The following is a 25,974-nucleotide window of genomic DNA, read 5'->3' as shown; positions in this document are numbered from 1 at the left end:
AGTCATACACGGTGATGTTGACTGCTTCAGATGAGATTACGAACTGATGCAGAGCACTTCCATGCTCAGCTCTATATTGACCTACATGTGACGGTACTGCAATACTGAGAGAGATGTGATCTTCTGGAGCCCCTCCCATTCATTGTTGCGAATTGAAGCAAGACCTCACTAACATCTGCCGTACCGATGCGTATTGTTGACTTCGGTGTGGCACCGCTATCTCTAGACAGTGTCATAAAAGATTTGTAGCTGGCAGAGCATACAACAGTTATAACAGTTTCTGATATCCCTCAGAAACAGAAAACAAGAGCATATGTCTGTCCTTTATAAGCTGCCACAAATTTTGCATTTTTTCCCATGAATGTAAAGTGCACTTTTAAAACAGCAAGGAACTATGCAATGTAAAAACACTTTTTACTGCCCATATAACCTCTATTTTTTTTGTAAATGCACTGAATTCAAAGTGTAACCTTTAGTTTGGAACTGACAACACATATGGTATTGATAAATAAATTTAGGAAATCAGTGGCAAATATTTTGTGAAGCCACCTGCTCCCATAGCAGTGATGTGTGGATGATTTATGTAATGCCAATTACACTGAACATAAAATTAGGTGCTTCAACTCTTTATTCACAAATACTGGAAGTCTACAACTGTTAGAAACACACATAAAATAGTTCTTCACCAATTTGGGAGTTTTGGTCTTTTGATGAAAACTGTCTCATGCTGATTTGCACAGTTTGTCCTGTCAAAATTGTTTTATTCACTAATAATGCTAAACAAATCCATAAAAACTGTTGACCTGGCAGTGTTCGAGAAATTACTGGCACAATTTTGTATTAATTTTGCATTAACTTTGTCCTCGGCAGCAGTATTTTCTTCAGCACCAACACACATGGTCTAAGTGTCTGTATCCAGTACATAAAGAAAGCAATCGAGATGTGTGTGTTCTGCTGCATGGGTAGATGCTGAAGAATCCTGAGTATCTCCTTGGGAATCATAGTAGTCACCTGAGAAAATAAAATTTAATTTTGTTATGGTTTATAGTACACAATAAATATAGACAATAGCATCACACACACACACACACACACACACACACACACACACACACACACACACACACACACACACACAGGATTTGCTACAGCTGAACATCATGATATCTTCATCTAGGTGTTTTGCCTGTTTTTTAAAATATTTTACCAATATGTTACTCAAAAATATTCTCATCATACAACTACGGTAACACTACAGCATCCTTCTGAGCTCTATGTAAATGTCAGGCTTATAATCACTTGAAGCTACAGTTGCATAGCCTTAATCCTATATATTTTCTCTGGAAGAAAGAGTGGAGACAAAATACGTAGGAAAGAAGGGTAGTGTTTATGCTCCAATCTGTGATGTGATGTTATATGCTTTTCAAAACTCTGGCTTAAAGCTAAGCAACCTTTCAGTAACTCATATTACAAACTATAATACTGGCTCCAACTATTTTGGAACTTTCAAAAGAGGTAATACTTCTACAATATTACTTAGGACTGATACCCAGTTCTCTGGGGAAAAAAATGGGGTTGCCTTACAGTGGGGAAACACTTTGAGAATTCTCTTGTTTTTATTAGGCAATAAAAACTAACCACGAATCATGTCTACGAGTACCAAATGGTATATCAGGATAAACTGGAGCAAATTACAACCCTCTAGATGAACAAATGTGAAAAAATTATATTATATGGTGACTTAATAAACTTACTTGTCTACTAGTACATTATGTTTGTCAAACATGGTCAAGCTACATACAAGAGTTGATGCAATATTTATTAATCCTATCCCTACATCAGTACTGAGTTTACAAAATTTGCCCAACAGGCTTTCTGATCATGAAGGTTCTGTACTTAAAAAATAAAACAGGTGGACATGAGCAAAAACAAATCCTAATAATCAAAAAACATGTACAAGCCTTCATAAAAGGCTCTGGCAAGTTAATTTCATATATGTAACTTAAGAGAGAACAGGGTGCAAACAGATGTGGATGGTGGCCCATGTTTGAACTCTGAGATCACTCAGATCATTCCACTGACTTGTAGAAATGAAAAGATCAGTCTTGATTATGGGATTTCAATTAAACGAGCTGCAGCATTGTCCCCAGACCATTTAATAGTGCCCTGGTGGTGACACGAGTGGAAGCTTCAAACAGAGAGTGAAGATTCTGTAAAAAGTTAGAAAGTAACTTCCTAGACTTGTACCATAACATTGAGAATTGTAGGGTCCCCTTAAATGATCAAATGTACACTACACATCAGAGGCTACTACTAAGGTAACTGACTGAATATCAGATGCACATAATGGATTTTTTAATCACGAGACTCTCCATCCAGTCCAAATAACAATAGCAGTTAGAGACCCCCAAATACTAGAGTAAGATCCATAGAAATGCCCCGCCAGGTGAGAGTATTAAAATCTTAGTGATTAACTGCCAAAAAAATTGCAGCAAAGTGCCTAGGTTTCAAGTGCTCCTAAAAAGCTATCGACCTCACATAATACCAAGTACAGGAGGTTGATTAAAACCTACAACTGATATCAGTGAGATTTTTGAGTGAAATTTAAGTGAAAATTGGAAGAGTAGGGTAATGGGAAACAGAGGTGGAGTATTCATTACAGTACAGTCTCGGACCTGGAGATAAAAACTGAAGCAGCATATGACATCCTTTGGGCAAGACTTACCATCAATGGTGGACGTACACTGAGTATTGGCTGCTTCTGTTGCCTGCTTGACCCACTTCCAGATGTAACTAAAAAATTCGGTGGAAATCTCAACTTGCTAGTACACGTTCCAAAATCACGTTGTCATAAATGTCTCTACTATTTCCTTTACCCCTAAATCATATACATTCTGTCAGAACTTTCCAACCATATTGAAATGTATTAGTAATTTTTGCCATCTCCCCTGTGCCTTAATTTAATGATTATTAAGTGCATATATTTCCTTATGGTCGTATTTTCATAATGCCTTAAATTATCCTACCTTTTCTGCACACACAATAGTGGACATTTACCTGAGAAAGCGACATATCCTGTTAGCGAGGCACAAACTGTGCCCAGAATGTAGGAGCTGTCTCGATGACACCAGGAATGCTGCTGTCTGCCAGAGACACACCGTCTGACTTGATTGAAAAGTTCTGCAGGAGTGTTGAGAATGTGAGGAACAGGTTCTGCCTCGAAAAAGTCTCTCCAGCACACAGCCGCTTACCTGCAACATCCAGGGGAGCAGGTGTGCATACTCTTCTTCCATTATGTGCAAATGGCTAGAAAGTCTTGATGTTTTGCAGTAAGATACAGGCCAAACATTGGGGTGTCAATACAACATATTGTTCAGGCATGAACTTGAAGTACAGGTAAAATCAAATTCAACTGAGTAAGAAGTGAATTTATACTTTTATCCTGCATCTTTTTTTTACAAATTGAGTGATACATATACTTGCAAATATCAAAAACAACATAAATATGTTACATTAACTTCCATTGTTATCATTTATTATTTAGGTCCATCACAGTCCCACCAGCCTCAGACATGATATTTTTGTTTATACATTGTTTGCATTTACAGAATCACCGTATTCTGGATTTGCGCACAAAAAACATCTGCTCTCCTCTCTGTAACATCTTAACTGAACTCATGGCTATCCTGAGGACATGAGCAGCTGGTGCTGTCTGTTTTTGTTTTCATTAAGATGTTTACTAATACCTTTAATATCTTTAATTCTTCATACAGCCCATTACAATCCTGAACGTCACGAGTAGCATGAAGAATGTGGATACAATGTTTTAGACATATGGACTGCTGATAATGCTTTATTTTGTTTATATACACTAGGATGGGGCAGGAGGGGAAAACACACACACACACACACACACACACACACACACACACACACATTTGAGAATTCAAAAATACAATAAATTTCTTATTGAATTTTGAAGTACGAACAAACTTGTATTGATGTTTGCACTTACAAGCACACTAGAGAAGCAGTATCAACATCTACATCTATTCTCTGCAAACCACCATGAAATGTGTGGCAGAGGGCACATTCCATAGTACCAGTTATTAGGGACTTTTATCCTCTCCATTTGCATATGGAGCATGGGAAGAATGATTACTTAAATAACTCTGTGCCTGTTTTGTAATTAGTCTAATCTTGTACTAACGATTCCTATGTGAGCAATATGTAGGGTGTTGTAGTATATCCTCAAAACTGGTTCTTGAAACTCTTTATGTAGGCTTTTTCAGGATAGTTTATGCCTATCTTCAAGAGTCTGCCAATTCTGGTCTTTAAACATCTCTGTGACACTCTTCCATAGGTCAAACAAACCTGTGACCATTCACGCTGCCTTTCTCTGAACAATGAGGTGACACAAGCCATGGAATACCTCCTAAGATCATGTCTGACCTCCTTTTGCCCACCATAGTGCAGCAACTTGATGTGGCATGGACTCAGCATGTCACTCGAAGCCCCTGAAGAAATAATGAACCTTGCTGGCTCTACAGCCATCCATATATATTGAATTGTGATTTATTTGTCTCATAACATACATAACCTAAATCATTTGATTCAGGTGCAGGAGGCATGTTAAATTGTGGTAAAATTTCACCATAAACAAAGAACAGCTGATGTTAACGGACAACATAATAATCATAAGACAATACATACATACAATAAAATCTAACATTTAATTACACCTTGCTCAAATGATAATTGTGATATTAATGCCAGTGCAGGATTTTTGTGCAAAAATTGACCTCTCGATTATATTCCATAAATGTTTGATCGGATTCATGCTGGGTGACCTGGGTGGCCAAATCATTTGCTCTAAATGTTCAGAAAGTTCATTAAAACTATAATGAACAATACCAGAGAAGGAAAAGTTGCTACTCACCATATAGTGGAGATGCTGAGTCACGATAGGCACAATAAAAAGATTCACACAATTAAAGCTTTCGGCCATTAAGGCCTTTGTCAGCAGTAGACACACACACAAACACAACTTGCACACATGTCTGCAGTCTCAGAGAGCTGAGACCACACTGTGAACAGCAGCACCAGTGCATGATGGGAGTGGCGACTGGGTGGGGGTAAGGAGGAGGCTGGGGCGGGGAGGGGTAGGGATAGTAAGGTGGGAGTGGCGGACAGTCAAGTGTTGCAGTTTAGACGGAGGGCTGGAGAGAAGGTGTGGAGAGGGAAGTGGGGTAAGTAGCGGAAAGGAGAGAAATAAAAGAAATTAAAAGACTGGGTGTGCCGGTGAAATGACGGCTGTGTAGTGCTGGAATGGGAACAGGGAAGGGGCTGGATGGGTGAGGACAGTGACTAACGAAGGTTGAGGCCAGGAGAGTTACGGGAACGTAGGATATCATGAACAATTGTGTCATCCATAAAAACTGGGAATGTGAATCCCATGGATGGCTGCAAATGGTCTTCAAGCAGTCAAACATAACCATTTCCAGTCAATGATTGGTTCAGTTGCATCAGGGGACCAAATACATTCTATGCAAACATAGCCCACACCATTACGGAACCACCACTAGCTTGCACAGTGCCTTGTTGACAATTTTGGTCCGTGACTTAGTGTGGTTTGCACCACACTGTTCAGCTGGATCAGAGGATAAAATCCATTCCATGCAAACACAGCCCACACCATTATGGAGCCACCACTAGTTTGCACAGTGCTTTGTTGACAACTTCGGTCCATGGCTTCATACAGTCTGCACCACACTCAAACCTTACCATCAGCTCTTACTGACTGAAACCAGACTCTTTGGACCAGGCCATTCACCTAGGGTCCAGTTGACATGGTCATGAACACAGGAGAGGTGCTGAAAGCAGTATCATGCTATTAGCAAAGGCACTAACTTCGGTTGTCTGCTGCCACAGGCCATTAATGGCAAATTTTGCCACTCTGTCCTGACGAATATGTTCAGTGTGCATCCCACATTGTCACCTCAGTGCACACACTCAGTATCTGCTATTAGTCCTATTTGGTATGTGTCCCATGCACTTGAGCAATATTCTAGGATGTGTTACACAAGTGATTCCTAAGCAATCTATTTTGTAGGCTGAATGCATTGCCCCAGTATTCTAACAATAAACTGAAATATGCTACCTGACTTAACCACAACTGAGCCTAAGTCATCATTCCATTTCATTTCCCTACAAATTGTTACATACAGGTATCTGTATGAGTTTACCAATTCCAACTATAACTCACTGATACAGTAGTGACAGGATGCTATGTTTTTGATCAATTCTGTGTCTAGTTTATACTGTAGTCATAAGACACTATGTTTTTTGATTTTGTGAAGTGCACAGTTTTACACTTCTGAGCCTTTAAAGCATGTTGCCAATCTTTGCATCATTTTGAAATCTTATCAAGATGTGACTGAAGATTTGTGCAGCCTCTTTCAGACTGTACTTCATTACTGATAACTGCACCATCTGCAAAAAGTCTGAGGCTGATATTAATATTGTCCACACAGTCATTAACACAGGAACAGAAGTACAACTGCAGAGAGCCAAGATTGCTGTTATTGATTGTGATGGCTGGTGTCAGCAAACTACATTGCCATCATCAGATCTTCTGCAGTACATTACACTGAATCTTGACCAAATGCATCTTACATAACATATCACAGAACGATATTTCATGAACATGAGAATAACAGTATACCAGCAAAATGAGCCTGTATACTCAGTGCAATATGTATGTATGTATGTTTATTACACTTGACTCGCTGATATACTATTGAACGCATGTTCGTATAATATTGTTCTATGATAAGACATGATGTAAGATGCATTTGGTAAAGATTCAGTGAAATGTATTGCAGAAGACATGATGATGGCAATGTAATTTCCTGAAACCAATCATCACCATAAATGCAGTAAAACAATGATCCTGGCTGAAGTTGCACTTCTGTTTCTGCATTAATCTACATTGCCCCCTAACTTGACAAGTCAAGCACAGATGACACTCATTAATATACAACACAAACTGCAAGGGACCCAACACACTTCCCTGGGGTACAACTGAAGTTATTTCTACATCTGTTGATGACTCTCCATCCAAGTTAACTTGCTGTGACCTCACTACCAAAAATTCCTCAGCTCAGTCACAAATTTCACTTGATGCTTCATACGATAATACTTTTGACAATGAGTGTAAACATAGTAATCAGTCAAATGCTTTTTGGAAATTGAGAAATATTGCCTCTATCTGACTGCCTTGAGCTATGGCTTTCCATATGTCATGTGAGAAAAGTGCGAGTTGGGTCTCACATGATCAATGTTTTGAAATCCATGATGGTTAGCATGATGGAGGGCATTCAGTTTGAGATACCGAATGCTGGAGCTTCAAAACTATGGAAATTGCATAGGGAGAGATCAGGACTGTGTGGAGGATGTGCAAGGGTTTCCCAGCGAAACTTCTGCAGCGTGCTCAAAACAGCCTCGGCAACACGTGGGCTCTCTCGACAGCCAAATGCATTTTATCCGGCATCTCTCTATCTCCAGTCCTATTCTTTATTTTATACCTATTATGCAGTAATATTTTTAGATGCACATACCGGCTCCAAATGGCAGAGTAAAGTCTTTCTTGATGAGTTTTCCATCACTGTCTAAAAACCTCTCAGGTCTGAAGGTGTTTGGGTCACCCCATAGATCTCCATCCATGTGCATGCTATATAAGCATGTTATCACAATGGCACCCTGCAACACGAAAGGCACATGTTCAGTTTCTTCACACAGTGTATTCACTTATAGCTTGCATACAAGGAGGAAATTTTTATTTTGACACAAACATCACTCTCAAATGAAAGTGACGCACCATTCATTAGGATGTAGCATCAGGCTTTCGATATTCACTGGAGCTGAAGCCTGTAATGTAATCCCTTGAATCATGTTAGTTATTGTAAAAGAATGTTGTTCCAAAGATGACAGAAAGAGGCTCAAAATGAAAACAACAATACACACTGGTGTGCAGAACTTAACATTGAAAGTAGCTTTCACATGATGTGCCACAGCCAAATAGCATATCTGGATGAAACTTAGACTGTGGTATACACCACTTCTAACAAACACTGAACAACACGCTCCGGCCGCCAAATACTTCTCTGGGCAGCCCGCTGCTTCCATCGCTGGCCGTCTTCAGATGTACGCTCCCTTACGTGGCCGAGAAATACATTGCTCGCCGCACTTCTCCGGGCGGCTCGCGGCTACCATCACTGGCCGCCTTCGCGCGCACATGTTTGTCAGCACGCAGCAATTGGCTACGCCAGGAAACATTGCGACTGGTTTTCCCTGGAAAACAGCGACCTCAGCCGACGGCTCCATTAACTAGCAAGCCTTATATAAACCCGGTCACCACCGCAAATGACAGTTCTCATCGGGAAGTGCAGTACGCCGTGTTCCAGCTGCTTGTGGATGACTCGCAGCACCACTCGAGGTTACCTGGCTGCTCGGCGGAAATCTTGAGACTTCACTTGGAGAGACTGAACTTCACTGGACTTGGGAATAATTACGGGATGTGCACCCCACCATGCACATTTGGATATTGGTATAACCAAACTTTAATTATACATTACTTCTGAGTGTGAGCCTGGGTAGACGGTTGGCTAACATAATAGTTAAAAAGTGATTTGTGATTTAATAAACCAGACTGAAGAGGTTATTGTGTTATTCCTGGTTATAACATGGACCATAGTAAAAAGAACTGCTACAGCATAGTACACAAAGTAACTGAAAGAAATACACAATGAGACAGCAGAAATGACACTTTTATTCAAAGACAATAATGACACTGGTATCATTGCAATTTATGATGGTCCTCTTGGCATTACAAAAGGTAAGAGATTGTTCTTAATGGGGTGTGTGATCACCACAGACAGGAACACATTCTCTGCAACATGCTCCCATATTGGCTGCACAGCTGGTAAGGAGTTCTTGTGGTAAGGTGCTCCATTTCTTCACCAGCACAGCCGACAACAGTTGGATGTCTTTTGTTGCATGTGGATGTCCTACTTCATTTCAACACATTCCACACGTGCTCGATGAAATTTCAGTTGGGAGAATGGCCAGGCCAATCCACTCCCTGAATATTTTCTCATTACAGGAGCTCCTTCGCCTGTGCTCTCTGATGCAGTCACACTTTGTTATCCATACAAATGAAGTCAGGGCAGAACACAGCCCTGAAAAGGGAAGGAGTACTATATCACTGTAACACTGACTGGTATCTCTACCCTGTTCAAAGATCTGCAATGGTGCCAAGAGCAAAGGATTGGGCCAGTGTGAGATAGGGCCCTTGCTCTTCTCAGATGGCAGCAGATTTATTATGTGCTGGTCTTCCAATCTTTGAACACAGTACAGACACCAGTCAGTGTTATTGTGACACAGTACACTTCCCCATGCGCGTATTTTCAGGGGTGCGTTCTGCCCTGACTTCATTTTTATGTATGACAAAGTGTAACCACAACAAAGAGTGCAGGTTGAGGAGCTTTTGAAATGAGAAGATCCTGGCCATTCCTCCAACTTCAATCCCACTGAGCACATGTGTAATGCACTGGGAAGATGTATTGCAGCATGTTCACATGCATCAATAACCATCCAGCAGCTGCCATCTGCAATGGAGGAGGAATGGAAGTTCCCACCACGAGAACTCCTTACCAGCTTTGTCACCAATGTGGGCACAGGTTGCAGAGAATCCATTGCTGTCTGTGGTGATCACACACCCTATGAAGTACTATGTCCTGCATTTTGTAATCCATAATAAATGTGACTACAGTTTAATTATTGTCTTTGAATAGAAGGGTCATTTGTACTCATTTTACTAGTACAGAAATGTTACTATTCAGTAGAAGAATTCATACATGACAACCTGAAAATTTGAGCAGGAGAGAGCAAATACTTAGGACTGTTAATCTTAAAAGTTTGTTACTTTTGAAGAAAAATTATTAACTGCTTAATTAAGTAATTATTCAGTACTGTATATTATATTACTGGTATTATAAGGAAAACTGTAAACCATTTTTTGTGTTTTGACGAGTCTCCTATACTTTAAGTCAATGGCTTGAAATTGTATGTTACGAGACAATAAACTTCTATTTCTATTCCTTTAGTTAGCTATCTTCTGTACTATAATGTAGCACGTTCTTTCTACGTATGGTTAAAGTTTCATTGAGCTGTGTTACTTGGCAGTGACAAATTATGTGAAAGTTACTTTTGTCCTTAAGTTTTGCATACCAGTGTACAATCCTGTAAACATGAAACAGGATGCACAATCTAAACTAACACTTGTTAATCAAAACCACTTTATACTAATATTTATATAAATGAATGTTTCTTATCTGAAATATGAACAAGCAGGTATGTGAGGCCAACAAAAATCTGCAATTCTTACTGTTTATTGTCCATGACATAACTAATACTACAATAGAAGTAGTTTGTTTGGAAATAGTGGAAGATCTGGGATGGAATAACAATATGAATTACGACAGACTGATGCTCACTACACAGTGAAGTGGTTGAGCAGCAGACAGACACTTTTAAAAACAGTCTAAGCTAACGGACAGTACAAGCCAAACACACATGGAAACTGTAACCTCTGGACATTTGAGTTACAACTGCAGTGAGTAGCGATCTCACCTGGGGTGGATAATACAGTTACAGAAGTGGTCTGGGGTGTGACCCTGAGGTGACAGCTGCCATCTGTATGTGAATTATGCATGTATGAATGTGTGTGCATTTTTCTAAGTGTTAGTTATATAGTCCACAGATCATTTGAATGATTCTTTTATGGAAATAATGTGAAATGAGTGAGTCTGCAGAAGATGTATACAGGGTGGTCCATTGATCGTGATCGGGCCAAATATCTCAAGAAATAAGAATCAAACGAAAAAACTACAAAGAACGAAACTTGTCTAGCTTGAAGGGGGAAACCAGATCATGCTATGGTTGGCCTGCTAGATGGTGCTGTCATAGGTCAAACGGATATCAACTGCATTTTTAAAAATAGGAACCCCCATTTTTTATTACATATTCGTGGTGTACGTGAAGAAATATGAATGTTTTAGTTGGTCCACTTTTTTTGCTTCGTGATAGATAGCACTGCAATAGTCACAAACATATGGCTCACAATTTTAGACGAACAGTTGGTAACAGGTAGGTTTTTAAAATTAAAATACAGAACATAGGTACATTTTAACATTTTATTTCGGTTGTTCCAATGTGATACATGTACCTTTGTCAACTTATAATTTCTGAGAACGCATGTTGTTACAGCACGATTACCTGTGAATACCATATTAATGCAATAAATGCTCAAAATGATGTCTGTCTACCTCAATGCATGTGGCAATACATGTAACGACATTCCTCTCAACAAAGAGTAGTTCGCCTTTCGTAATGATCGCACATGCATTGACAATGCGCTGATGCATGTTGTCAGGTGTTGTCGGTGGATCACGATAGCAAATATCCTTCAACATTCCCCACAGAAAGAAATCCAGGGGCATCAGATCCGATGAAAGTGCAGGCCATGGTATGGTGCTTCGACAACCAATCCACCTGTCATGAAATATGCTATTCAATACAACTTCAACCGCACGTGAGCTATGTGCTGGACATCCACCATGTTGGAAGTACATCGCCACTCTGTCATGCAGTGAAACATCTTGTAGTAACATCGGTAGAACATTATGTAGGAAATCAGCATACATCGCACCATTTAGATTGCCATCGATAAAATGGGGGCCAATTATCCTTCCTCCCATAATGCTGCATCACACATTAACCCGCCAAGGTTGCTGATGTTCCACTTATCACAGCCATTGTGGATTTTCCGTTGCCCAATAGTGCAAATTATGCCGGTTTACATTACCGCTGTTGGTGAATGATGCTTCGTTGCTAAATAGAACGCGTGCAAAAAATCTCTCATTGGCCTATAATTTCTCTTGTGCCCAGTGGCAGAACTGTACGCGATGTTCAAAGTCTTTGCCATCCAATTCCTGGTGCATAGAAATATGGTACGGATGCAATCGATGTCGATGTAGCATTCTCGACACTGACGTTTCTGAGATTCCAGATTCTCTCTCAATTTGTCTGCTACTGATGTACGGATTAGCCGTGACAGCAGCTAAATCACCTACTTGGGCATCATCATGTGTTGCAGGTCATGGTTGATGTTTCACATGTAGCTGAACACTTCCTGTTTCTTTAAATGATGTAACTATCCAGTGAACAGTCCAGACACCTGGATGATGTCGTCCAGGATACTGAGCAGCATACATAGCACACGTCCATTGGGAATTTTGATCACAATAACCATACATCATCATGATATCGACCTTTTGCGCAATTGGTAAACGGTCCATTTTAACATGGGTAATGTATGACGAAGCAAATACCGTCCGCACTGGTGGAATGTTACGTGATACCACATACTTATACGTTTGTGACTATTACTGCGCCATCTATCACAAAGTGAAGAAAGTGGTCCAACTAAAACATTCATATTTCTTTATGTACTACACGAATATGAAATAAAAAATGGGGGTTCCTATTTAAAAAAAACGCAATTGATATCCGTTTGACCTATGGCAGCACCAAATAGTGGGCCAACCACAGCGCTATCTGGTTTCCCCCTTCAAGCTTGATGAGTTTTGGTCTTTGTAGTTTTTTCATTTGATGCTTATTTCATGAGATATTTGGCCTGGTCACTACCAATGGACCACTCTGTATATGACGTGATTAGTGCAAACACTTATTTTTTTTTTACAGTTTGCCAGTTTGTAAATGGAAATTGTCCAGCAGATATTATTTTAGGTTAGATTTAAAATTTCCTTTACTACCTGTCCAACATTTTATGTTTTGGAGCAAACAATTCAAGATTTTTCTTGCTGCACATTGAACTGCTTTTTGAGACATTGACGGATTTAATAATGGGTAATGAAGGTCTTTTTCCCTCTAGTGTTGTAGGTATGGCCTGTGCTTTTCAAACTGTGATAGATTATTTATGATGAATTTCATTAGTGTATATATGTTCTGTGATGGTGCAGTTAAAATGCCTAGTTGCTTGAAGACGTCAACACCAGATATTACTCTTACTGCACACTTTTGTGCAATCAATACTTCCGTTCTAAGTGATGAGTTACTCCAGAAAATTATTCCATAACAAACCTTGTGTACTCAAAAATCTGACACCACAAATAATTATTTGTTTTAGGACTGACTGACATCCTCATTTCATTCTTCATAAAGGAGAAGATCTTGTCTTACTTCAACCTTGCTTCAAGAAATTATGTCTTTATTTGAAGTTATTTGTGTGATAAGAAATCCAGAATTTTTTTAATTTTAAAATGTAACTATTTAAAAGATTCAGTTTTACTGTCCTGTTACCTTTTTTTTGTGTCCACAAATGTATCATTTTACTGCAAAATATTTTAGTTAGTGCAATATTTCAAATTCAGAATTTTTGTTTCCGGCAATTTCTTAATGGACAAGTAATCACAAACAGGGAGGAAAGTGTGCACCTCCAATATTTGCATATAAAAATAGAGCCCACAAAAAAGTCATTTAAAGAATATACTGCCACTTGTTAATTGAAATAGCTTCATGATCCCAAGTGTAAAGGTATTACTTAAAATTCCTATTTTTATGTTATTCAGTATGTACTAACTCTGTATTCTATATTTTGTTAAAACTTTCCTACAGCAACTTTTTAACTAGGCATGGTGCACAGTGCCACAGTCTGTTTTCATTTTGCTGTCAATTATAATATTTCAAAAAGTCAATCTCAATTAGAATCTATTTAGCATTCAGTTAAAAATATTTTGGAAAGTCAATGTCAGTTTAGCCTGCAATGAGTAATGACCTGTACAGTTAGTCAGTACAGTTGGTTAGTTATGAGAAGTTTTCAACAGCTGTTAATTTGTGAAGTCTATCTGTGTTAAAATGACACAGAATAAACCACAAATATCAATGGATTGTAAAGTAGGTGAATTCATTTTAATCCTAATTATCAGTACCTGTACACATGACCTGATAACCTGGACCTTGAAAAGGACAGTACTACTTGTAACAATGAGAATGGCTAAATTACATCAAGGCAATCCTTGAAAAGGTAACTGTATACTTTCTTATATTAGGATTGTACTACTTCTTTGTTGTTGTGGTCATCAATCCCAAGATTAGTTTGATGCACCTCACAATGCTAGTCTATCTAAGCCTCTTCATCTCTGTGTAACTGTTACAACTTATATGCACTTTAAAATGCATGGCTTTGTCCCTGTCCACAATTTTTACTCCCTATAATTCCCTCCATTACCAAACTATTCCTCAATGTCTCAGGATGTATCCTGTCAACAGATCCCTTCTTTTAGTTATGCTATGCCATAAATTTCTTTTTTCCGGAATCCTCACTAGTTAATCTATCCACCTAATCTTCAGCACCACTTGTCAAAAGCTTCAGTCTCTTTTTGTCTGAATTGCTTATTGCTTATGTTCCACTTCTGCACAAGTCTATTCTCCACACCAATACCTTCAGAAAAGACTTGCTAATGTTAAATTTATATTAGGTGTTGACAAATTCCTCTGTTTTAGAACCACTTATCTTGCTGTCACCAGTCTGCAGCTTTTATATCCTCTCTATTTTGGCCACCACCAGCTATTTTGCTCCCTACACAGCAACTTGTCTACCACTTTGTTGTCTCACTCACTAACCTAATTCCCCTGACATCACCTGATTTAATTTAACTGAATTCCATAAGTTTTACTTTTTTTGGTGTTCATCCTGTAACCTCTTTCCAAGATACTATCCTTTCTGTTCAACTGCTCTTCCAAGTCTTCTACCTCCTCTGACAGAATTACATGTCGTTGCAAGCCTCAAAGTTCTGATTTCTTCTCACTACACTTTAATCCCCTTTATGAATTTTATTACATTATAGCTGAATTAAGTCAACAATAAGCTGAATCCCTTAAGTGAAAAAGGATTTAGAAAAAATAATAGCAAATCTGAATAACTACTGATGGAGAAGTGTTTAGGGAAAAAGTATTGAATATGCAAAGATTCCAAGGTAGGAGAGTGAAAAAAACTGGCCTGAAGTGCTCAGAAGATGGGAAGGAAAAGTATCCTGAACAGACGAAAGAGTATGGGAAGAAAAGAGTAATGAACAATGGACTGAAAATAGAATGTTGACCTTAAGTGGCTCATTCAAGAAGAAAAAAGAAAGTTGAATGAAGCCCCCATCCTAGATTGCCACCTGAGCTGAACAATGAGTTGCACTAAATAGCTTTATGTTAGGGGAAAGTTCTGCCTTTAAATGAGGCTAATAAAAGAACAGTATTCCTGTCTACTTACAAATGACGATAGGTCAAACGAGAACCTACCATTGTATTATTAAACGTCAAACCAACATAGAACTAATTCTGGATTGTTATAGCACAATACTAAGTTAAGAGACAAGTATCAACACAAAAGGTGTATTTCAGATATACTCAAACTGTGTATTAGGTGAGCTAAGAGGATAAAATTTATTTGTAAAAGACCTTTCCTTAAAAAATCTGTTGCGACATTCTTCTTGCGGACTCGTATGTAAATAATCTCACAGTGCCTGAGCCACTGTACCACGTGAGCAGTCCAAAACATAAATTAATAAGTCATTTCTGAAAGCTATCCACTATTATACTTGCATGATATTTTAAAGCATTTTACACTACATTCATGTAAAATTTCAAGTGACATGTAAATTTTTTTATTCAATCTATTCACTACAGAAGAAAACAAACACATGAAAAAGACTCACTCTGGGCACACTGTAACCTTGGAGGGTAGTGTCTTCCGTGGCCTTATGGAAGACGGAGAGAGGAGTGAGGGTTCGGATCCTCATTGCCTCCCGCAGTGTTGCTTCTGTGTAGGGCAGGCTGCAGGATAAAATAAGCATAAGCACTCGTGTTTTCGTGTGACAACATTTAAAATGAATTTCAAATTTAGAAGCTGATGGCAGACTTAAAAAAAATATCAAATTCATTGAAATTACGGAGTACTGCAGCTCTGTATGGGACCCCTATCATTTACATCTGATTTGGGCATGGACTCGTAAGTTCTTGTATGAGTGGTTTGTGGGTGAATAGCTGGCATCCCAGATGTGTTCCATTGCGCCCAGATCAGAAGAAATGGATGGCCAGGACATCAACTGAAGATAACTCTGCTGCTCCTCAGATGTCTGTAGCATGATTCTGACCTTGTGACATGGCCAGTTATCACACTAGAAGATGCTGTCGCCACTGGGGAAATCTGAGCAACACAGTAATGTCACTGCTATGATAAAGGAGAATAAATGGAACTCAATGGAAAACTGAAAAAAGGTAAGTAACAAACAAAGGACTGTTGCAAGTTGCATTACATAGTATGGTATTAAAAATAAGTTGAATGTAAAAGGAATGGAGGATAAGCCAAACGTTAGACCATTACCACAAAATAAATGTACTACACTGCAACAAGTTTGGGGCAGTTTATGTAACAACAAAGACCATATTATGAAATTATAGTTTACTTTCTTTCTTATACAATAGTTAGCACAGTCTGACACAGCAGCTATTGGCAATCCTTACATCTGATGTCAAATAAATATATAAACAAGCCCATGAACAGATTTCTCTTCAGATAGGAAGGGGAAGGGGAGTGGAACAGTTTACTAAGAGAGGTCTCAAATCCCTGGCCTGGGATGCTGCTGCATTTCAGGAAAAAAATGTAATTGGTTCTACCAAAGGATTAAATGCATTTCAGCAATTGTATATATTAGAATAATTTGTATGGCAAAAAATGTATATTGCCACAGAAGCATGAAAGCTTAATTTTCTTGTTTATTCACGTCAAAAACATCTGACTTCAGCATACAAGACACATACATATACATACAATATAGCACATACAAACTAACTGCTGATTTAAAATTTGAAGACAATGGTACATCTCACAGGATAATGCCTACCCTGGTATAATATGCTGAACTTCACAGTGACAGTCACTCTCATAAACTAATGCTAATTTGGGATATGAAGACTACACAAAGAATGCCAAAACAAAAGAAATAAAGGCAAAGACGATAACCTTACTTTAGACTCAATCACTACAATTTCAGAGCTTTAAGACATCAGGTTATCTGGCAATCCTGAGATAGTCTACACTGGTGTAAGTGCTCTGTAGTCCACTGAACTCACGATCACAAAGGGTTGATTATGAGAAATAGACCCATTTCTGCAAACTGTCTTGTGGCTTTACAATCCATGCAGCCAGATTGTCTGATGGTGTCATCCAATGGTGTTCATACCACGCCTTCCCATACAGATAATCTGGTCTGCTGGATAGTGTTATCTGTTGCCATCATGAAACTTTTCCTGGGTGTCAGTCTTGAAGGAGCAGGACAGCGGCCACATAATGGGGTGTTCATTGGAGGCAGATACCTTTCTCTGCATGTAGCTACTCCATACATGATGTCAAGAGTGGAAATTCCAAATAAATAGTGCCATTTATACCGCAGTGTAGGTTTCATAAATCCAATAATGAGTCTACATGAGTCATTAAAATCAATAAACACTTGTTTAGTAAGGGCATAATTGTAATAAACAGGGGTAGTATATTTACCTGATGTGTAACCAAAAAATAAAGCTCCACTTTTAAATGGTTTTGCCGGTTGCAACCCAGGATGTACCCATAACTTTGCTGCTTGAAAGTCAATGCACAGCAAAAAGTGCCCCCAATGATATTTGGGCTGTAAACTGTGTTCCAACTGCACTCCTCTTCAAGTGGCTTGAAGTTTCCTGAGAACCTGTCTGTCCCTAGATGGGATGTCTGTCCAAATACGCTATTATTGAGTTGAATGACTGCTTGAAACATGCACAGCATCATGAATGCAGGCTAGGTGCGGCAGTATTAGATTATGGGGGTCATTCACCCAATGTCCATGGGATCTGTAGCAGTAATCTAAGGTATGATGATAGCTGTGGCCTAGGTGAACATTTACTGTTGACCACTTATATCCATTCTTCTTTGGCGATTTGCCCAGTGGCGATAGCATTTTCCAGTGTGATAACTGGCCATGTCACGAGGTCAGAATCATGCTACAGACATCTGAGGAGCAGCATAGTTATCTTCAGTTTATGTCCTGGTCATCCATTTCTTCTGGTCTGGGTGCAATGGAACACATCTGGGATGCCAGTTATTCACTCACAAATCACTCGTACAAGGACTTACGAGGTGCAACACTAAAGTAATGAGACTGATGTGAAAAAAAATGTTGCTTGCTGTTTTAGTCACATTTAGTGTTGTCTCCTTCAAAGTTGTTCCCTTCTGATTGCACACACTTTTTCCAGCACTTCTGCCACTGACGGCAACATTTCTGGTTCTCATCTTCTGTAATATCCTCCAAGACCCTCGTCACAGCTTTTTGGACATCTTGTGTTGTTTGAAAATGGTGTCCCTTGACCACCATTTTGACTCTTGCAAATAGAAAAAAGTCAAATGGAGTGATATCTGGTGGAGAAGGTGGCTGTGGTAGTACTGAAATTTGTTTTGAGGTTAAAAATTGCTGTACTGACAGAGGATTTTTGGGGACCATTTTTGCACAAATCTTTCTCATACCAAGATGTTCAGTTATTATTCGACGAACTGTTTCTCGATTGATGTTCAGTTCTTCTGCAATGATTTTCACAGATAATCTTTGATCAGATCGTATGAGTTCATGCACCCTGGTCAAGTTGACATCTGTCCATGAGGTTGATGGTCGTCCACTGCGGTCTTCATCTTCAACATTCGTTCTGCCTTCACTAAACATTTTACACCAACAAAAAACTTGAGCTCTTGACATAACCTCCTCTCCAAAAGCCTTCTGAAGCTTACCGTAAGTTGTCATTGCGTTTTCACCCAATATAACGCAAAAGAAATGGCATACCATTGCGCAATATTATGCTGTTCCATTTCCGTGATGAGAGACACAAACATGTGTTAACTTATTAAAGCACAACTTACGACTGAACAGTTGCATCGATGTGCCGCTTGGTCTAGAAGCAGCTTATAGACCAAGGTCAAAGATATTGTGCCTACACGAGCCTGCAGGGTTGCCACATCTTGCAAAGAAAATAAGTCTCATTACTTTATTGTCGCACCTTGTATCGCCACTTTTCCATTGATCCACAGTACAATTTCAATCCTGACATTGTCGTGGGTCAACGAGGGAACAAACAGATGTAGTCTGCTGTTGAGCTCCATGTTCAACAATGTATGCTGAAAAGTTATCTCTGAAAATATTTTGCATACACCAGCAATGTTCATTGTCATATCTGCTGCCTATCCTGCTATACAAGTTTGTGATGAGGCATGGATGTCAAGACCTTGTCACCTACTTGTGGAACCCGCTACAGTCTTCATTTCTTCCTGAACTGTCTCAGCAGCATTATGCCTTGTGCTCGGTTGGCCACTACGGGGTCTATCGTCTAAACAACCCGTGGCTTCAAACTTCGAAATCATTCTCGCCACAGCTGCATCTGTCAATGGACCTTTAACCGTTCGAATCCCCTTCCTATGGCGATAGGATCCTAATGCTGAACTAGCACATTCCCCATTCTGATAATACAGCTTCAGTAAAAGCACCTTTTCAGGTAACGTCAACATGCTGCAACTGCTGGCGCATCTGATTCTCTCTCTCATTACAGCTCCTTTCATACACGATTGTCATGCGCAGTCACTGACGTTTTGCTGTCCAGCGCCACCTGTCGGACATTTTGTGAACTTTTGTGTGCTAATAAAACCCCATGCCATTCCAAGCATGTCAACATACTGCGACTGTTGGCGCATCTGATTCTCTCTCTCATTACAGCTCCTTTCATACACGATTGTCATGCGCAGTCACTGACGTTTTGCTGTCCAGCGCCACCTGTCAGACATTTTGTGAACTTTTGTGTGCTAATAAAACCCCATGCCATTCCAAGCATGTGTGTCAATTTTTACCTCTCCATCTACATTATTCCATGGTTTATTAAGTTTTCAAATTTATACTGACTTTTCGCTCACCCGGTAGATACAATCTTGCGATGGGCAGCAGTCAAATTTTTTTGGCTCATCAGTAAATGTTTGGCTGTTTAATATGGAATGATCATCATACTAATAAGTATAAACATGAAGTGTGACGAGATGGGCGTAGTGTGCTCATCCTGACTCACTTGGGTCGGTCGTCCAGTGTGGGGAGCCTCCCGCGGCCCACGACTGCATCCAACTCATCCTGTACCTTCTCCTGCACCCCCAGGTGGCGAGATGTGAAGAGGAGGGCCCACGTCAGAGTGGCTGGCAGTGAGGAGGCCGCAGGGAAGAAGAAGTCCAGCAGAATTAGGGACAGCTGCTCTGCTGTAACAGTAATAGTATAATATTATAATACATTGAGACAAATAAGTATTATGTATGCATTTTTCTTGCCTTTGATGAAGTAAAGTAATCAATTACGTCACCAAAGTCGATCATTTCGAATTTTTCCTCTTTCCACACTTAAAAATGCTACGTCACAAGGCAATATTGTCCCACCGTTTATCGTAGACATGTGAAAATGTATTTCAATATGCTGAGTGAAAGTCCCCAGCTAGCAATTGATACTGATATCGTAAGGAATATTTGAAATACTATTCTCATTTCTCAGTTTGGAGAAACATCTCCTCTATACGAAATTTTAAAGGTAAGAAGCTCCGATGGAGTTTTAGGTTAAATGTCTTATCTACTGCGGAGAAACATCTTGAAGTCATATATTTCGACACAGAGGTATAGAGTTCTGTTCCATTAAAATCTGCATTATGAAATTCACCCAAATCTATAAGGTTCTATAAGGTTCTATAAGGTTTCATGACTGTTATCACACTAGCATTATTTAATAAATTTTCAACGGCCAGTAAAAACCCAAATATGGGATTAAGGACTGACAATCGTGTAAATCGTGTACTTATTTCTTGCTGCTTTTCATAACGCGAGAAATTTCACTTTCTGCAGAGGGGCCATCAGTAACCAGTTCTGCGGGTATTTCTAGGTTTCTTTAAGACAGACTGTATATCAGTATCCCATTTTTCAAACAAAGACTTTTGTTATTGCCTCTTTACAAATCTCGTCTCGAATTTTTGCAAGTTCAGTCGTTAATGATTCAAAATCCGGAAGACTGTACGTGATCAGTTCTGCGCAAAATTTAATGCCAGAAATGGACTAAAGTTATGAAATTCAAATTCAGTGTTTTTTGCAATAAAATTGTAGTTTCACTTCTGATGCCACTTTTGTAGTACTGCCCTCTGCTATTTTTTCTAATAGTACCACTAATTCTTCCAGCCCATCGACAATAAACCTAACCTAATAGCTTGTGACCTGGCACTCCACCATGTTTCAGATTCATGATTAACCGTGTTCTTTAAAGCATTTCTTTAAATAATTTCCATCATAATCTTGAACGTGAGAAAAAGGTGTATATATATACAGGGCTATTACAAATGATTGAAGCGATTTCATAAATTCACTGTAGCTCCATTCATTGACATATGGTCACGACACACTACAGATACGTAGAAAAACTCATAAAGTTTTGTTCGGCTGAAGCCGCACTTCAGGTTTCTGCCGCCAGAGCGCTCGAGAGCGCAGTGAGACAAAATGGCGACAGGAGCCGAGAAAGCGTATGTCGTGCTTGAAATGCACTCACATCAGTCAGTCATAACAGTGCAACGACACTTCAGGACGAAGTTCAACAAAGATCCACCAACTGCTAACTCCATTCAGCGATGGTATGCGCAGTTTAAAGCTTCTGGATGCCTCTGTAAGGGGAAATCAACGGGTCAGCCTGCAGTGAGCGAAGAAACAGTTGAACGCGTGCGGGCAAGTTTCACGCATAGTGATGTGAAAGATTCAGTGTTTAAACCTTCTCTACCAAGAAACGTGCCAGAACTGCGAGCTCACATCATTGATGGGGACATGCTGCACTGAGTGTGGGAGGAACTTGATTATCAGCTTGATGTCTGCCGAATCACTAAAGGGGCACATATCGAACATTTGTGAATGCCTAAAAAACTTTTTGAGTTTTTGTATATGTGTGCAAAGCATTGTGAAAATATCTCAAATAATAAAGTTATTGTAGAGCTGTGAAATCGCTTCAATTATTTGTAATAACCCTGTATATATATATATATATATATATATATATATATATATATATATATATATATATATATAGAAGGAAACATTCCACGAAGGAAAAATATACCTAAAAACAAAGATGATGTGACTTACCAAATGAAAGTGCTGGCAGGTCGACAGACACACAAACGAACACAAACATACACACAAAATTCAAGCTTTCGCAACAAACTGTTGCCTCATCAGGAAAGAGGGAAGGAGAGGGAAAGACGAAAGGATGTGGGTTTTAAGGGAGAGGGTAAGGAGTCATTCCAGTCCCGGGAGCGGAAAGACTTACCTTATGGGGAAAAAAAGGACGGGGATACACTCGCACACACATACATATCCATCCACACATATACCTGTCCTTTATATATATATATATATATATATATTTTTTTTTTTTTTTTGAGAATTTCTTAAAATGCATGTTAAAGATGCATCCTCAACTGGAAATACGATTTTTGAAAAATCAAATTCTGATCAGATTTCATTAAAAAAATTGTAGATCACAGTATTATGCTGTGATATATATATATATCACAGCAGCATATATATATATATATATATATATATATATATATATATTATGGCAGCATTGGCATAATACTGTGATCTACAATTTTTTTAATGAAATCTGATCAGAATTTGATTTTTCAAAAATCGTATTTCCAATTGAGGATGCATCTTTAACATGCATTTTAAGAAATTCTCAAAAATAATTATTTACAGAAACTTCTTTATTGATAAAATCAATACCTACATACCTAAAGACTTAAGAGATTCGATTTCAATGAGCGACATCAGGAGTCTAATCAAATAAGACTGTAATATTCTTTCTTTTTATGTCACTTATTAGCTGATTTCGAATTATGGATGCCAGAAAATGAGTAAATTCATTTTGAAGTACTAGTGATAGGTATGAGACGGTGTTTCCATGACATTTTTAAGATGATTTGTGAGTAGCGGGTCACACTGACCTACAAGTTTAAGTAAAGCTAATTGGTTACCGTCATCTTGAAGTGCTAGATTTTAACATGACCATGCAGAGGAAGATTTTGGATGATCAGGTACTTCATGAAAGCTAATATTCATTGGAATATTTGTTTCCAATAATGCATCGATTCTAGTTTTATTAATTAACATTCTTTCTGTTTCTTTCTAAGTTGTAAAGGACTTTCCATGATTTGGACTTCATTCCCAGTTAACCAATTCTTTTCCTGCATTTACTAAAACCATGTGTAATTGCGAAAAATGTTTATGAAGCGGAATTCATTATGAAAAACAGTAGGCAAAAGTGTGCTTCATTATTTTTCGGTGAATGTTATAACCAAAATCGGTTAATTTGAGTTCCTTCTTCATTACTTACCCGTCGAAAAACCCAAGATTTTCGCATTAGACAATTAGTTGATGTCGCTGCTGCTTTACACTGCACTCATTCTGAAATATGCGAGATCTACGAATAATCACTTCTGTGTGATGTTGGTTCGATATTACTGGAAGATTATTACTGAATTTTAAAGAAACAAAATTTTTATATTCTAGAACGTCTGGAAATTTTGTAGCATTTTCTGTACCGTACTTTTTGTTAGATTTTCTGTACCGTACTTTTTGTTAGATTTTCTGTACCGTACTTTTTGTTAGATATAGACATGGATTTGGATCTTCAGATATACTTGGGTCCGCATATTCATCGTTAGAGAAGTGAATGTAACGAAAAAAGTGTATTCGTTTGATAAAACCAACAGTGCTCGTTACAAATGTATCGTTACTGGTTACTTTCGAAACCGACGTTATCGTAAAACTTTTACCGAATACAGTCACATTCCCACATATTGGTACCATACTTTGAAATATTTTTTATTCCTGAATCCGTTTGAAACTGGTTTTATAATGAAATATAAACAAATAGCAGCAAGTTTAATTTATTTAATGTGGATATTAAAGATAGCCTTTTTACAAATTCAAGATATTACGTATGTATTTTGAATAACTGATAAGCGAAATGGCCGGTCGGTGAGCCCGAGCGGTTCTAGGCGCTTCAGTGTGGAACCGCGCGACCGCTGCCGTTGCAAGTTCGAATCCTGCCGCGGGCATGGATGTGTATGATGTTCGGTTAGTTAGGTTTAGGTAGTTCTAAGTTCTAGGGGGACTGATGACCTCACAAGTTAAGTCCCATAGTGCTCAGAGCCATTTGAACCATTTGGATAAGCAAAATGAAACTAATGTTGTCAATTCTTCAGTTAACTAAATAAATTAAAAAAGGCATTTTGTGCTTCATTTCAAAGTAGGATTCCAACTATGAATTTATATATAAAAGAAGCTATACCTTACGATCATGGTGTGGCGAATTCCGTATCCACGACTTTTACTTTGGTTACATGTGTAGGCTATATAACAACAGTCGGTCAGAAAATGTAATTTTTGCCACAGTTCTTTTTTCGGAAGTCTTGGGTTCAAGTTTAAAAATAAAATTTTTTCCATGCATTTCGACTTCGGGGAACTTCGCCTATCAGACAATATTTGATCCGATTTGGAGGGCGTCCTCTGGCGGCGCTGGAATAGCCATGAAAAGTATTTTTCTGCGAGGCATGACAGCCCAGGATAGAGTAGTGCTTGCGCCTGTCACCATTTTAAAGGACACTCTTACCTACTTACTAACTTTTCTTCCATATATTGCGTCACTGAAATTATCCTGGTAGCAGATAATGTCGTATAGCTTGGCGTTGCCTGTGCATCGCATTCTTTCCAAATTGAGTGCCCAATCAAAGGTTTGAAGCCAGCACCTTCATTCACAGAAAACGGTTGCAAATCTTTAACTACCATTTTAAAAATTATTTTCTCTTTTAGCACTTAAGGGTTTATTGATAAATGTAGCAATGGTTGTTTTTTGTTGTTGTGGCTGAGGTTTTAATGAAGGACCTACACATCTTGATGTAGACGCAACTGGCATTTCAGAAGGAAATTCTCGGACTTCTTGGGATCTGGTGGGCTCTAGCGGATCTGACGAAATTATAACTATGGTCTCGTATGACGATCGATATTTTTTACGAGATTTTTTGAAACCACCTATCACGAAACATAATGTATGGCAAAAATCACACTTTGCCTTATCACCGGCAACTCCGGTAAAAAAGTTCCAGTTTACTTCTTTCCTTGTCGATTGTAAATTGCACGGAAGAGAACAATACAAAACTATTAAACAGGGGTCATAAGTAGGGAAAACCAATCGGAACATTTAGTGACGATTGTCACCTGCTTCCCATTGCTGCCAGCGTGTCCGATCATAGTTGTAGCATTACATTTGCGAGCTGTACGACTGTTATGCTGTGTTTTGTGACATTAACATTTAAAATAATATCGATATGAGTGAAAAAGTATCGCATTTGAAGATAACAACTCTTTTATTCGCTTTATACAACTTTTTTATTCTAGATGAGATAAGAAAATGAATAATAACTGTTAAACCGAAACATTTACAAGTAAACAAAAAAAAACCGAGTGTTTGCATTAAAGGCGACCTGCAGATCATGGAGGATTAATCTGCAAACACAGACCAAGAAGTAAGATCTAAAATATCTTATAACGAATAATGACCATCTGAAACATAGAGCTATGCACTTAAAATGCGTCAAAAAGGTCTATATAAATTACTCATCACAGAATATTCCAATTCTAAATACAATATTTTAAACTAAATTAAATGCGCTCGCATCCTTAAATCTTCCGAAAACGGGCGA

At 38.6% G+C, this 25,974-nt stretch overlaps 1 protein-coding gene across 1 annotated transcript in view; it reads right to left on the bottom strand.

Moving 5' to 3' along the window:
- Positions 1–610: 610 nt before the first annotated feature.
- LOC126109566 (probable cytochrome P450 304a1) overlaps positions 611–25,974 on the bottom strand; it is a 97,885-nt gene continuing 72,521 nt past the window's right edge. Inside the window, exons 6-10 of the mRNA XM_049914588.1 lie at positions 20,263–20,443; positions 15,849–15,966; positions 7,620–7,761; positions 3,058–3,251; positions 611–1,011 (exon numbers count right to left, since the gene is read on the bottom strand). Coding sequence (XP_049770545.1) covers positions 3,079–3,251; positions 7,620–7,761; positions 15,849–15,966; positions 20,263–20,443 — 614 coding nt within the window. The 3' untranslated portion in view covers positions 611–1,011; positions 3,058–3,078. The remainder of the gene's footprint in view (positions 1,012–3,057; positions 3,252–7,619; positions 7,762–15,848; positions 15,967–20,262; positions 20,444–25,974) is intronic.

This window comes from Schistocerca cancellata, chromosome 12 (genome assembly GCF_023864275.1).
Source record: "Schistocerca cancellata isolate TAMUIC-IGC-003103 chromosome 12, iqSchCanc2.1, whole genome shotgun sequence".
Classification (NCBI taxonomy): Eukaryota; Metazoa; Arthropoda; class Insecta; order Orthoptera; family Acrididae; genus Schistocerca; species Schistocerca cancellata.
This window is presented reverse-complemented; position numbering and strand designations above follow the sequence as displayed.